General features: G+C 39.0%; 1 protein-coding gene across 2 annotated transcripts in view; it reads right to left on the bottom strand.

Moving 5' to 3' along the window:
- ANK2 (ankyrin 2) overlaps positions 1–14,360 on the bottom strand; it is a gene marked incomplete at its 5' end in the record, with an annotated part of 311,705 nt that overhangs the window by 237,951 nt on the left and 59,394 nt on the right. Inside the window, one exon of one of the 2 annotated variants that reach the window (XM_081960477.1) lies at positions 13,501–13,562. The exons of the other annotated variant lie outside the window; for it this stretch is intronic. Within the exon in view, the coding sequence (XP_081816603.1) occupies positions 13,501–13,521 (21 nt within the window). The remainder of the gene's footprint in view (positions 1–13,500; positions 13,563–14,360) is intronic. 2 annotated transcript variants of the gene reach the window in all.

Genomic DNA, 14,360 nt, shown 5'->3' with positions numbered 1-14,360 from the left:
TAAACATACCTTGTGTGTGATAAACTTTCTGTTTTAGTGATTCCTGATTGCATAGTCTCAAATTGCTCTAATACAGGGATGTCCAAACTTGGGAACTTTAAGACTTGTGGACTTCAACTCCCAGAATTCCCCAGCCAGCATAGCAAGTCTTAAAGTTCCCAAGTTTGGACACCCCTGCTCTAATAGAACAATTCTGAAGCAGAAATGTCAACTTACTATTATTTGTTTTGTAGTTAATTGGATTAGTAATCCTGATGAAATATAGCAATAGCTTAGATTTATATACCACTTCACAATGCTTTACAACCCTTTCTAAGTGGTTTACAGAGTCAGCATATTGCTCCCAACAATCTGGGTCCTCATTTTACCAACCTCGAAAGGATGAAAGGATGAACCAATCTCAATTCAATCAGAATCAAACTTCTGAACTGCTGGCAGCTGGCAATCAGCAGAAGTAGCTTAGCATTCTAACCACTGCACCATCATGGAGCAAATCTTTCTTTGTTGCCATATGTGCTCCTTATCTGAAAATCATGTGTACTTTCTTCAGTATTGTATTTAAATGGAACCAAACATGTTTCAACAGTCCACTCCCACATGCATATGGTTATACATTGCTGAAAAAGTACATCAAACCTTCTCAGTAATTTAAGGTATGCAAAAACAATTATGGTAATTAGATTCATCATGGAGTTTTTCCAGACAGATTGCTCATATCACTATGTAAATGATCATGATAAACAAATATTCAAAATAGTTTCTCATTACATGTACCTTCTGGCATTCATATTCTATATATCACCCACTTCTCTGTGGGAGTAGAAAATGTTAGGAGGTTTACTGTTTATGACAGTGTTCCCCCAATCTTGGCAACTCTCAAAATCTGTAGGCTTCAAGCCTCAGAATTCTCAGCAATGATTTTGAGAATGAAGGAATTCTTACAGTTGACAGTTACAAACTTGGGGCAGCCCGTGTGGAAGGAGTTGGATTATACCAACTAATAATTAATTTTCCTGCAGATGTCAGATCCATGAACCTGCCATTCTTCAGGGAAGAGGAGCGATCCTGATTAGGTTTAAACCTTATTATACTTTGTTTGCTTTTATACTTTATTGTTTTCTTTCCTGTGTATCCTGGCTGTAACCCAGGGGTGTCCAAACTTGGCAACTTTAAGACTTGTGGACTTCAACTCCCAGAATTCCCCAGCCAGCGCTGGCTGGGGAATTCTGGGAGTTGAAGTCCACAAGTCTTAAAGTTGCCAAGTTTGGACACCCCTGCTGTAACCATTGGTTTATAACCTTTGGCCTGGTGCCTAAGCACTCAGACATTTTCTCAGCTTTTGAGGAATGTAATGGGAAGGTGGGCCATGTGGGTTGTATCGCTTGAAAGCCGGCAGAGGATGACCATGAGAAGTTCCCTTATCACTTTCTCAGAGCGGCCGGTACAATAACATCTTCACACTTGCGGATTGGCAGAATCCACACTGAACTGTTGGGAGGGGTTTCTAATTCCTTTTATTCTACTTGTATGGCCCGAGGCCCTTCAGAGCCTGCTTCGATTTGCCTTGCTATCACTCCTATTCAAAAGTTCCTTTTGAAATGTTAAGTTTCGAGAGTCTTTACTTTTTTGAATAGAGGGGGAGAAGCCGGGCCTTACAGCAGATCTACAGCAATTATAACAATTATTGTTTTTGTCATTTGTCTACAGCAGGTGTGTTCAAACTTGGCAACTTTAAGACTTGTGGACTTCAACTCCCAGAATTCTGGGAGTTGAAGTCCACAAGTCTTAAAGTTGCCAAGTTTGGACACCCCTGGTCTACAGTCTCTCCCATATTTTAGTTCAATTTAATTGTGCCTATGTTTTGGCACTATAAAAAAAAACTTTGCCTTGTCATATAAAGGAAAATAACCTGCTAGCTATTTGCTTTTCGTTCTACCTATATTTCAGTCTATTTGTTTGGTATAAATAGGATTGCAGGTTAGTTTGGGAAATAACAAAAAGCAAAATCACAGAAGAGGGCAATAGTAAATCACTTGCATAGTGTTGCCAAAATGACCACACAATAATGTCAAGTTTTTACCGTCAGCAGCCTGCTAATTGATTGGACTGGGAGTGCAAATGGCTGAATGACTGTGCAGCCTTTGGAAGTCAGCCGTGTGTTTCATAACAATCTCAAAATGAGGTGAAGAATAGTATACTTCGTTAAAGTACAGAAATAAAGAGGTGAAGAAAAATAGTAGATATGAGGAAAATACATTACATCCATTGAAATCCGAAGGATGAAATATTTGGTCTTGGTACCTTTAAATGCCACTCTTTACACGGTCCAGGGTAAAATGTGTTGATTGATTAATGATGCCACCAATAGGTAATTTTCTAAAGAAAATCCAGATACTTTGTTGCATGAGGATAAATGGACAAATAGTGTGCTAGTCACAGAAAGGTTAATAAAGTTTGTTTAATTGACATTCTGGATAAATGTTCATAGGCAGTTTGTTGAGTTACACCATTATTTTTCCAAAACAAAGCCTGTGAGATCATTCTAACCTTGTAGTCTCCTCTATATTTTACAAGTAATGGACTGAAATGTTATGCTGTTGAAATAATGGAAACTCAGCTAATGATCTGCATTAGTAATATATTCAGTCTGACGTAAAATATAGATATAGATGACTTTTGAAGGATAAAGCTCTTCTTAGAATCAGAGTTTATAAATGAAATGCATATAAATGAGAATCAGTCCTTAAGAAATAATGGGGAGGGGAGAATACTGTTAGTATAGCATTAAATTTTAATAAGAACTACTATTTCTTCAGTAAAGCACAAAGAAAATCACTATCTTCAAGTCCAAATATAAATCTATTATCTATTATTATTGATAATTTATTATCAATAATAAATCACGTTTACCAGTATGACAATAAATGTTGCCTTTCAGTGGCTTTTAAATTTCCCACAATAACAGCTTACATGTTAAATTACCTATGCTTAATCTAAACTACAATTGTTGATCTTAACTAATAAAAATAAATATACATTTATAATTTCTTGGATAGGTTTACTTCAACAATCATAGCAAAGATAATCATGTTGTAGGGCCGTCATGGCTAAATTAAAACTGTAATTTTACTGAGCAGTGAAATGAAAGTGTTCCTTCTTTGTCCCAATTATTACTGGTCTTGCAGAAAATAAGATCCAGTGGGAAAACCATGCATCTTCATTCAGCATTCCATGCAGCTTGTATCTTATAAATCATATGACTATGAGTTTCTGTACAAGAGCATTCTGGGCAAAACTAGTACTGGAAACTCCTTTGGAGAGAATATATTTTTTCTGAAATATAATGCAATATACTACAATTTCCCTTCTTCTGGATCCCTTCCGAAATGCTGGGATCAGATCTCCCTAGCCACCAACAGATACGCCATTATTCTAGATCAGTGATGGCAAACCTTTTAGCCACAGAGTGCCCAAACTGAAAGGCGCAGGCACGCCAGAACCCAACGACCAGCTGACCAGTGTACATGCATGCCTCGGAAACCTGACAACTAGTTGGCCGGCGTGCATACACACCTCAGAAACCTGATAACCAGCTGGCTGAGCTGGGGCAACAGCTGGGTATGACCAAATCCAGGCAAATTGTGCAAAGTTCCTTCTGATCACAACTATCATCATCTGCCCTGCAAGCACACGTCATGAATCCAGAAGGTACCCTGAGAAATGAATTGACTATGATTGGAAAAGTGAGGCCCAGGTGAAGTTAGATGCAAAATCTCCAAATCCAGAGGGCTATAGGTCTTACCAGGATTAAACCGAGACTATTTGCTCATATCTAATCCTTTCCAACTACCTGCCCCGAGGCACTGAGGAAAAAGCAATGCCACCTAGCCCAAATCGCAGAACTATACCTTGCATGGATTATATGGATGATATCATCTAGTAGTTCCATGTAGACATTTAACAAGAGTGGGAGGTAGTTGAGTCCTTAAGCACCTAAGCAGGAGACTAAGGCAGGCTTGAGCTTTCACCCACACCAGTAGTGAGTAGAAACAGACAAATGAGGAGAATCTCTTGAGCCAGTGCAGGAGGATACCATGATAAATGGCATCTAAATGACACTGAGAAATCATGGACACCCAAGATGGATGTACTTTCCCCATCCCAAGCCCACCAAAATCACTGACAATTGCAGTCAATGCTATATCTGTAATATGACCAGGTATGCATCCAGAATGAAAGCCATCCTTCTAATCTACTTCCTCAAAGGCCCTCAGGAGTTAAAAGCCAACTACAGGGGTCCTCATTTAACAACCAATTGTTCAGCAATTTTTCTAATTTACAATTAGTGTTGAACAAGTTGTATTTACAACTGTTCCTCAGAATACCAGCTGTCACAATGTGCCTACAGTCATATTATTATTACGTCCAACATTTCCTGCTAGCCTCCCATAAACAAAGTCAATGGGGAGGGTGATCAGAAGTAAGAAATTGTGGTCATATGATGTCTTTGCTTAATCAGTTGTGCAGTCCTTGCTTCACAATGCCAAACTAGGACTGCGGTCAAGAAACAAGATTGTCACCAAACATTGCATTTTATGACTGTCACTGAACAATGACAATTCTGGTCAAAAATGAGATGAAACTAAAGAATAGCTACTGAATCTGGATTTAAAGCATTATGAAAAACCTTTCTATAATACATTTTCTTCTTCATTTATGTCCCCAGCTGCAATTTGGATATCGATACTTTTCACTGAATGTTAAAGATTCTTGGAAGTTTCTATTTAAGACCTGGAAATCTTATTCCAAGAAACCATATTTCTGTTTAAGTCCTAAAAACCATATCCTAATTATATAAACTTGTCTTGCTGTGTGGTATGTTGTATATAAAAGAGCCATTCTTGCTTGAATTTGGTTAAACTTCTATTATACGATTTTGCCATAACAGCATATTCTCCCATTTTAGTTTAATCTAAATATCATCAACAAGGTTTCTCTTTTCCAGTGTTGTACCAAGTTTATATTGCAGCTGTCAACATCTATAGTATCTTAGTAAATTGTAATATATTTTCATTTATGTTTTGGGAATTATACCAAATAAATATATATATTGTTTCAATTCAAAGTTTCTTTTTAGCATTTTCTAAATATTTTGACGTATTTCTTTCCAATATTTTTGTGGATTTAAAAAACCACCACATGTAAGAAAATGTTTCTTTTGTTTGTTGTGGTATTTTCTACAATTGTTCTATGTTGTTGTTGTTTTGGCAATTGTTTATAGCATTATGTAGCAATGCCATATCCTCCTTTAAATTGTAGTTTGGAGTAAATTTTATTTATTTTTGTCCTATAAGTCTTCCCATTGATCCACTGTAATTGCTTCTTTGAAGTTTTTGCATCCATTTTTACCATACAATTTTGTATTTGTGCTGTCTCTGCATTGTTCTCAGTAACAATTTGTAAATAATAATCCTCTAGAACGCTTTACTATTATTTGGAACTCATTACGGGCTGTGAATGAATATAATTCACAGCCTTTGAAATAAAAAGAGGGTTTTTGGACTTAATTGTGTGTGTTTTACTGTATCAGGAAGCCCAAGCCAGAACAGTGGTCCACAAGCTGCCAGTTTGACAGGCCTGCTCTAGGGCATGGCTATCCTGAACTCTTTCTCCTTCTTTCAACCAGCTTAGCACTGTGCAAACTCTTAAAAACCTAATTCACTGGGAAACCAGGTTGCTCATGCTCCTCCATCCTCCAAGTGAACACTGCAACATGCACCTTTTGCTATGGAAGCCCCTGATGCAATTTGTTTTTAATTCTTTTGAAATTCTAGAGTTCTTTGTGACTCAAAGTTTTCAAAAACTGAGATTCAAAAACTCTGATTTAAATAACACAAAGTGTTTTCTGAGTCAGGAGTTCTCTCTGCTATCACATCAGGACTATTAACAGTTGCACAGCACAAATCTAATAACTCTAATTATAAAATTTGAACAACATTGGGAAGGTCATCTAGATTAAATAAACTGTTCTAGACATGAATATCTTTGTTCAGTAAAAAATGGAAATGAACCTGATCATCTTGACTCTTTATATTATGCAGAACAGTAATAACTCTCTTAAAGCTATACATTTGCCAAAAGCAGCCAAATTGTGATCTGCCTGAGAACTCAGCTGCTATATGCAAGGTAATTTATCAACCTGCAGCCAGGTGAATAAAGTAGCTGTTGACATAATAGCATAAAACTTCTGAATAATTCATGTCAACAAGGAGCAATCATCACGCATCATCTACCACAAACTAATATTCACGGGACTCTCTCCCACTGATTGTCATCATCAACTTTCAGTTTTTAAAACCAAGTCATCTAAACAAAATAAAATGTAATATATATTGTAATTTATTTTAACATGATAATTTGCTTTTGTTGACATGTAACAAGCCCTCAAGATCCTACTGTGACCTGTCCTTGCAGCCAGGTCTGCAATCTAATGAGTCAGGACAAATAGATACTTCTAGAGCAGTTCTATTTTTAGCCGATGACAATAACAATTTCTGGAGTAGCGTAAGATATTGATAGGTATGAATAATATATCCAAAGCCTTCTTGCTGTCATAATTTATACATAGAAAAAAAAATCTGGTAATCACATACGGTAAAATGGGAAGTAGAAACATGTTTTCGGATTAATCTATTTCATAACAGAGAAACTGCAGGGAAATGGAGCAATGTGTAAATATCAAATATGACTAAATGCAGAATAATGAGGAGGCAGAAAACTAAAGTATCAGAAGTATTTATTGCTGCAAGTAAAGACCACACTGAACACTCAATGTATTTTAACAGAAGTTTATGGTCCTCTGTTGTTGTGTATTGACTGACAGAATTTAAGTCTCACGTGATCCATTTCACCATTGATTCAAAAGTCTTATAATCATGTAATAATATGAAGAAAGCATCAGTAACTGGGCTGGAATCTAGTATTTGTGTGTTTCTTTTCATATGATCTAAGCCCTCTCTTTCCAATGTGGTTTTATATTTTTACCTTATATAAGAATCTTGCTTTATTTATAGGAGGAATATTATAATTCTACTTGTATACAGATTACTGACTCCCAGGGTGCCTAAGTTATCTATGAATATATCTTCCCACTTTCTTTCTGTTTGATTTCCTCAAGGACGGATTTATAGCTAGCATAATAACACACATTTTATACAAAGTGTAATAAATACATAATGACAAATATAGATTACCGTGTTTCCCCAAAAATAAGTCAGGGTCTTTTGAACCCCCACCCCCCAAAAAATAAGCACTTGGCCTTATTTTCAGGGAGATCTTATTATTTTTGAGGTGCAGGAGGCATCGAGCATGGTCACCTTAATGGCTGCTGCTGTGTTGCAATATTTTCAGGGTGGGTTTATTTTGGGGGGGAGGGCTTATTTTAGCGCATATGCTCAAAAATCCGATTGGGCTTATTATCCGGTGAGGTCTTATTTTCAGGGAAACAGGGTAAGTGAAACCTAATCTATATTCACCACTATATTCACGTCTGTTTTTTTTTTTTTTTTTGAAATATTCAAAATTGGCTTTCTCTATGGAATTAATGGTCTATTCCAAAACTATCGTTTCCATACAAATTTGAAGTGGTTCACTCTCAATTCTTCATTTAAATTTGTACTGTAGTCCCAGATGCTTGCACATAATCTGTCTATCTTGTTTCAACGATATTGAATAACATCCATTTCTGCAATAGCATCCTGTGAGCAGGCTTCTAAATCTAATAATCTCAACTGAAGCAAGGCAATGAAAATGAGAAACTAATTACCATTGCAAAGTGGTGAGATACGATAGTTCGGGATGATGCATTTTTTAAAAAAGCAGGATGTCACCTGCATTAGATAAAATTGCTTGAAACAAATAAATATAATTTCATTTTTTTTATCATTTAAGCTATCCCTTGCTTAATTCCCAAGTCATAAATTCTATTTCTACATCAATTCCATATATAAAATCCTAGAATATATTGCATATAAAAAACTTTTTTAAAAAAATCTTTAAAGGTTTTAAGGCATGAGTTTGAATATATTTAAAATATCTTAATAGTGTCACATAATCTGACGCACATCAAGATTTCTAAGAACCTAAAGAAATCTTTACCAAAGAAGAATAGCTGTTGTTATGCAATAAGCTTTGAAATCATAGGAAATGCTACGGCCCCCTGGAGTAGGAGGCAGGCTATCAGGGTTATTAGTAGACAGCTTAACTCTAGCTGCCCCAGATGACTGTGTGAAATTGTGCAGCATCCAAACTTAATCAAGATTCTGGTGATTGGGATTAGAATAAAAACATTGATTGGATTCAATGTGAAATTAGATAGCCTTGCCAACATCCTGCAATGACACTGTGGATATGTTCTGGTCCGTTAGGTACTACACCAAAAGAAAACAGTTTAGAAGCACAGAACAAGTTACATGGCCAAATAAAGTTCATTCTTAGTACAGTATTATTAATAGCAATAGCACTTAGACTTATACACCGCTTTACAATGCGTTACAGCCCTCCCTAAGCAGTTTTTACAGTCAGCATATTTCCCCAACAATTTGGGTCTTCATTTTATGGAGCTCGGAAGGACGGAAGACTGAGTCAACCTTGAGCCTGGTGAGACTCAAACTGCCAAATTGAGGGCAGACAGCAGTCAGCAGAAGTAGCCTGTATTCTAACCACTGCACCACCATGGCTCATTAATAATCTGGGTCAGTGACGTGCGGTGAGGTTTATGGCTGGTGAGGCTGGTGACGTCATCAGGAAGGCAGGGAATGGGACCACGTGTGCTGGAAGCTGAGGCTGCCTCAGCCTCCAGCACACATGATCCCATTCCCCGCCTTCCTGAGCGTGCTCCGCTGGCTCGCGTTCCGCAGTCTTTGAAAGCGACTGGGGAACGACGAGAACCTTCCTGCCTCTGCTGGACTTTGCAGTCCAGCAGAGGCAGGAAGGTTCTCGTCGTTCCCCAGTCGCTTTCGTGGCTTCGTCATCCGGGAGTGCCGACAACATTTCTGCCTCTGCAGCTCGCGGCGCGGCCGGACAGAGGTAGCCAGAGTGGCACCGAAGCAGTCCAGTGGGCGAGCAACTGAGGACCTCCATCACTCGCTCACTCGCTCGCTCTTTTGTCCGCCCGGACTGCCTCGGCGTCGCTCTGGCTACATCCGGCCGGCCGCACCCAGGAGCTGCAGAGGCAGAAATGTTGTCGGCGCTCCCGGATGATGAAGCCACGAAAGCGCTTTCGTGGCTTCGTCATCCGGGAGCGCCAACAACATTTCTGCCTCCGCAGCTCCCGGGCGCGGCCGGGCGGATGTATATAATATTATAATATTGTGTTGTATTTGTACTGATAAATAAATAAAGGGAGACTAGTATATAGTATAGTATATTATAATATTATATATATATATAGTATATAATATTATATACTATTATTTCATGAAGAGAGGTGAGGCTCTGCCTCCCTTGCCTCCCCTGACCGCACGTCCCTGATCTGGGTTAGATAACACTTTTGTGCAGGCGTAGCCTATGGTTTACATCCTAAATCTCATCTGTTTCCTGGCTGATAGTAGCAGAAGAGTAAGAAACCATTTTTTTGTATCTTTATGCCTCCCACGCAGATGCCTGTGCCATTACAGTTGCCCACAACGTCCCTCAAATTGCTTTTCCTTCTTTCTTTAAAAGCATCCTGTGACTGAAATTTAATGTATCGGAACTGATGATCTAACCTAGTTCATTTTTTAACGCATCTTAAAATGCAATATTCTATTGAAGTGTCAACCAGGATGCAAGTTCACCATATACTGTATAATTTGCAAAGCAATCGTTGTTTTATTATCTCATCGGATAACAGAAAATAATAAGCGCTGAATAAAAGTTTCTTCTATATATTTTTTAATTGTTAGAATGAGAAATATTGAAACCAAAGTTTAGTCAAGATTTTTTAAAGTTGCAGATCTCAAGAAAGCATGTTATATTACAGCAAGCATTTACATTCTGAAACCATTTATGGATGACACAGACTTATTAATCTGGAAAACAGCCAATAAACCTTTTGGTTCTTCCAAGGTTATAGCAATGCAATATATTGAGGGAATCAGGCATGATGGTAAATCTTCTAATTTTATAAATTACTCTGAAGTATTGCTTTACATGTATAATAAAGAAATTATATGATAACTTTTCCCTATTGGACATTCTTGAAAAATATTGAGACTTCCAGATATTTCCAGATTGAAGAAAGCTGTAATATGCCATTGAAACACAATGAAAATAATAAAAGACACTATTGCAATCAAATACATCCAATCTCTATTTCATTATATTTATATCCTTGTAAACCGTACATTATTTCTGAAGTCTGAGGAACAATTTTTCTATGGTTCTCATTTATGCTTTCAACTTTCTATCAGTACCATCCCCTTTCATTTGGAAATGTATGATGCCAAGAATGTATTTTTATTTCATAAATAACAGCATATCTTCTTGGTAATGACCTTTCATAAACTTCCAAATATCTATAATGTTTGAAGAATCCAATTAAATTTAGTCCATTAAGGAACTAGTTCAGGAAACTGCAACAGTTATGATTGCTTAAATATGTTACTCAAATTAGAAAATTGCATTTATGGTACTTTAATTCTACATTCATTTATTTATCCAGAATGTAAAATAACACTAGCAGTTATCTGCAACAATTTCAACCATGCTTGGCTAAAGTTTCCTTCATGAGAGCACCTGTCTACCCTAGACGAGTTCAAATCACCAGGACCAGATGGATTACACCCCAGGGTTCTGAAGGAACTGGCAGACGAGATCTCAGAACCACTAAACTATATCTTTCAGAGATCCTGGAGCACCGGGGAACTACCAGAGGACTGGAAAAGAGCTGGTGTGGTTCCCATCTTCAAAAAAGGGAAAAAAACAGATCCAGGAAACTACAGACCTATCAGCCTGACCTCAATACCAGGAAAGATTCTGGAAAAGATAGTCAAGCAACAAATTAGCGAACACCTAGAAGCAAACAAAGTAATAGCCAAAAGCCAACATGGGTTTGTCAAAAACAGATCATGCCAGACTAATCTTATTGCATTCTTTGACAAAATTAGTGGATCAGAGGAATGCCGTCGATATAGTTTACTCGGAGTTCAGTAAGGCATTTGATAAGGTAGACCAGTGGTGGGCAACCCGCGGCTCGGGAGCCACATGCGGCTCTTTACACCCTTTAATGCGGCTCTTCTGTGTGCCGGGTGCCCGCTCCCCTCCCTCCTCTCGGGCTTTGGAGGGAAGCTTCTGCAAAAGCCCGGGCGAGTGACAACCAATTTTGGTCCTATGACTGTAGAATGCTGCAAAATACCATAAATGCAGGCCAGTTGTTGAGTGTTTCAAATGTGATTGGAACACTCAACAAGGTGACCACAGTGTGTGTGTGTGTGTGTGTGTGTGTGTGAGACAGACAGACAGAGAGAGGAACAGAGAGAGGGAGTGAGGGAGGGAATCAGAGAGAGACTGACAGACAGACACACACACACACACAGACAGACAGAGAGAGACAGAGAGGGGGAGGGAGGGGGAGAAAGATAGACAGACAGACAGAGAGACACACACAGAGTGAGTGATTAAGTGAATGAGTGAGAGACAGACACACCCACATACACAGAGTGACAGAGAGAGAGGAAGGGAGGGGAGAGAGACAGAGGGAGAGACAGAGACAGACAAACACACACACACAGAGTGAGAGACAGACAGACACACACACACACAGAGTGACAGAGATGGGGGAGGGAGGGAGAGAGAGACAAAGAGCCAGAGAGAGAGAGAGAAAGAAAAAGAAAAAAAGAAAGAAAGTGGGAGAGAGAGATGAAATTAAAAACAACAACATACAAACCTGACTTACTCAAACTATCCAAGGAAATGCAAGGCCAATGTTCACATTAGTGGTTGTGACTTTGTCAGTCAATGTCAGGATGTAATTTTCTCTACATTGTAAGGCAAATTTTACGGAATTTAACGTTATCGATAAATAATATCGTTCTAAAGTTTTTGTTTTATTAGTTGTGTTATTTGTATCCTCCCGACCTATGTGGATACTTGCATGCAGAATATTCTCAATAAAAACTTATTGAAACTAAAAACAGTGTACCATCCTATGTATTTTCGGTTTTAAAAATGTGGCTCTCAAAGTAAATTTCAATCGTGGTTTTGGCGAGATTTGGCTCAGTTGAAAAAAAAGGTTGCCCACCACTGAGGTAGACCATAACCTACTACTAGATAAAGTAGAAGAATGTGGGTTGGACAACATCACCACCAGATGGATTCGTAACTGGCTGACCAACCGCACTCAACGTGTAGTCCTCAATGGAACTGCATCTACATGGAGGGAGGTATGCAGTGGAGTACCCCAAGGGTCTGTTTTGGGCCCAGTACTCTTCAACATCTTCATCAATGATTTGGATGAGGGAATAAATGGGGAACTCATCAAATTTGCAGATGACACCAAGCTGGCAGGAATAGCCAACACTCGAGAAGATAGGCTAAAGATACAGAAGGATCTTGACAAACTTGAACATTGGGCACTATCTAATAAAATGAAATTCAATGGTGAAAAGAGTAAGGTTCTACATTTAGGCAACAAAAACGAAATGCACAGGTACAGTATAGGTGGTACCTTGCTCAACAGTAGTAACTGTGAAAGGGATCTTGGAGTCCTAGTGGACAACCATTTAAATATGAGCCAGCAGTGTGCAGCAGCTGCCAAAAAAGCCAACACAGTTCTAGGCTGCATCAACAGAGGGATAGAATCAAGATCACGTGAAGTGCTAATGCCACTTTATAATGCCTTGGTAAGGCCACACTTGGAATACTGCATTCAGTTTTGGTCACCATGATGTAGAAAAGATGTGGAGACTCTAGAAAGAGTGCAGAGAAGAGCAACAAAGATAATTAGGGGACTGGAGACTAAACCATATGAAGAACGGTTGCAGGAACTGGGTATGTCTAGTTTAATAGAAAGAAGGACTAGGGGAGACATGATAGCAGTATTCCAATATCTCAGGGATTGCCACAAAGAAGAGGGAGTCAAACTATTTTCCAAGGCACCTGAGTGTAGAACAAGAAGCAATGGGTGGAAACTAATCAAGGAGAGAAGCAACTTAGAACTGAGGAGAAACTTCCTGACAGTTAGAACAATTAATCAGTGGAACAGCTTGCCTCCAGAAGTTGTGAATGCCCCAACACTGGAAGTCTTTAAGAAGATGTTGGATAGCCATTTGTCTGAAACGGTATAGGGTTTCCTGCCTAGGCAGGGGGGTGGACTAGAAGACCTCCAAGGTCCCTTCCAACTCTGCTATTGTATTGTATTGTATTGTATTGTATTGTATTGTATTGTATTGTATTGTATTGTATTGTATTGTATTGTATTGTATGAAACTTTTTGTCTGTTAAAATAAAATACCAGGGTACCTTTTGCAACATGGTGGTCATTAGAAATATGCCAATTCTTCATATCTCCATTCAGTACTTACCTAGAACAGAAAAAGCACATATTAATCCTTTATAACTTTGTTACAGTATGCTTCAATCTCAATGAATATATATTACAAACCTTAAATAAATGTTTTACAGGTAGGCCTTGACCATAATTGGGCTGAAAATTTCAGTGAGAGTTGCAAAGTGAATTTTGCCCCATTTTATGACCTTTCTTGCCACACTTGTAAGTCAATCACTGCGGCTGCTAAATTAGTAACATGGTTGGTGAATTAATCTGGCTTCTCCATTGACTTTGCTTGTCAGAAGTTTGCAAAAGGACAGCAGCTGGATCTTGACACGTAAGGTTTATTATAAGAGAAAATAAGAAAAATAAATCCCCACAAAAGGCTGAAAGAGGGGCAGTGAGGGAGAAAACATCCAGGCAGGCTGTGTCATTGGGGAGGGAAAGAATTAGAGATGAAAGACACTGAGATGGGAGCTTCTTGCAGCCTTGCACAGGGCTGGGGCTAGGACGCGATCTCCCTCCCTCTCTCCCCTTCCTTTCTTCCTTTCCCTAACAAGTGCCTGAGGCCGTGTGCCCCTGCCGTTTGGCCCACAGCCCCTAAGATCTAGCATGCTGGCAAGCAGAAGCAGTATGGTTTCTGTTTGCCGCTTGATTGCCACCGGCTGGGGGCTAACTGTCCCGTGCGGCCAAAGGCCCAAAACAAATGGTGTTTCGGCAAATGGGCAGGGCCAAAGGGTGCTGGGCAGAGGACCATTGGCCAGGGAGAATGGCTGGGGGAGGGCCAGCCGTTCAGGAAAGCTGGAGGTAAATGGGCAGAGGTGGAAGCCTG

This window comes from Natrix helvetica (assembly GCF_964273705.1).
Source record: "Natrix helvetica genome assembly, chromosome: 7".
Classification (NCBI taxonomy): domain Eukaryota; kingdom Metazoa; phylum Chordata; class Lepidosauria; order Squamata; family Natricidae; genus Natrix; species Natrix helvetica.
Note: the sequence above shows the minus strand (reverse complement) of the source record. Positions and strands in the feature narration are given on the sequence as shown.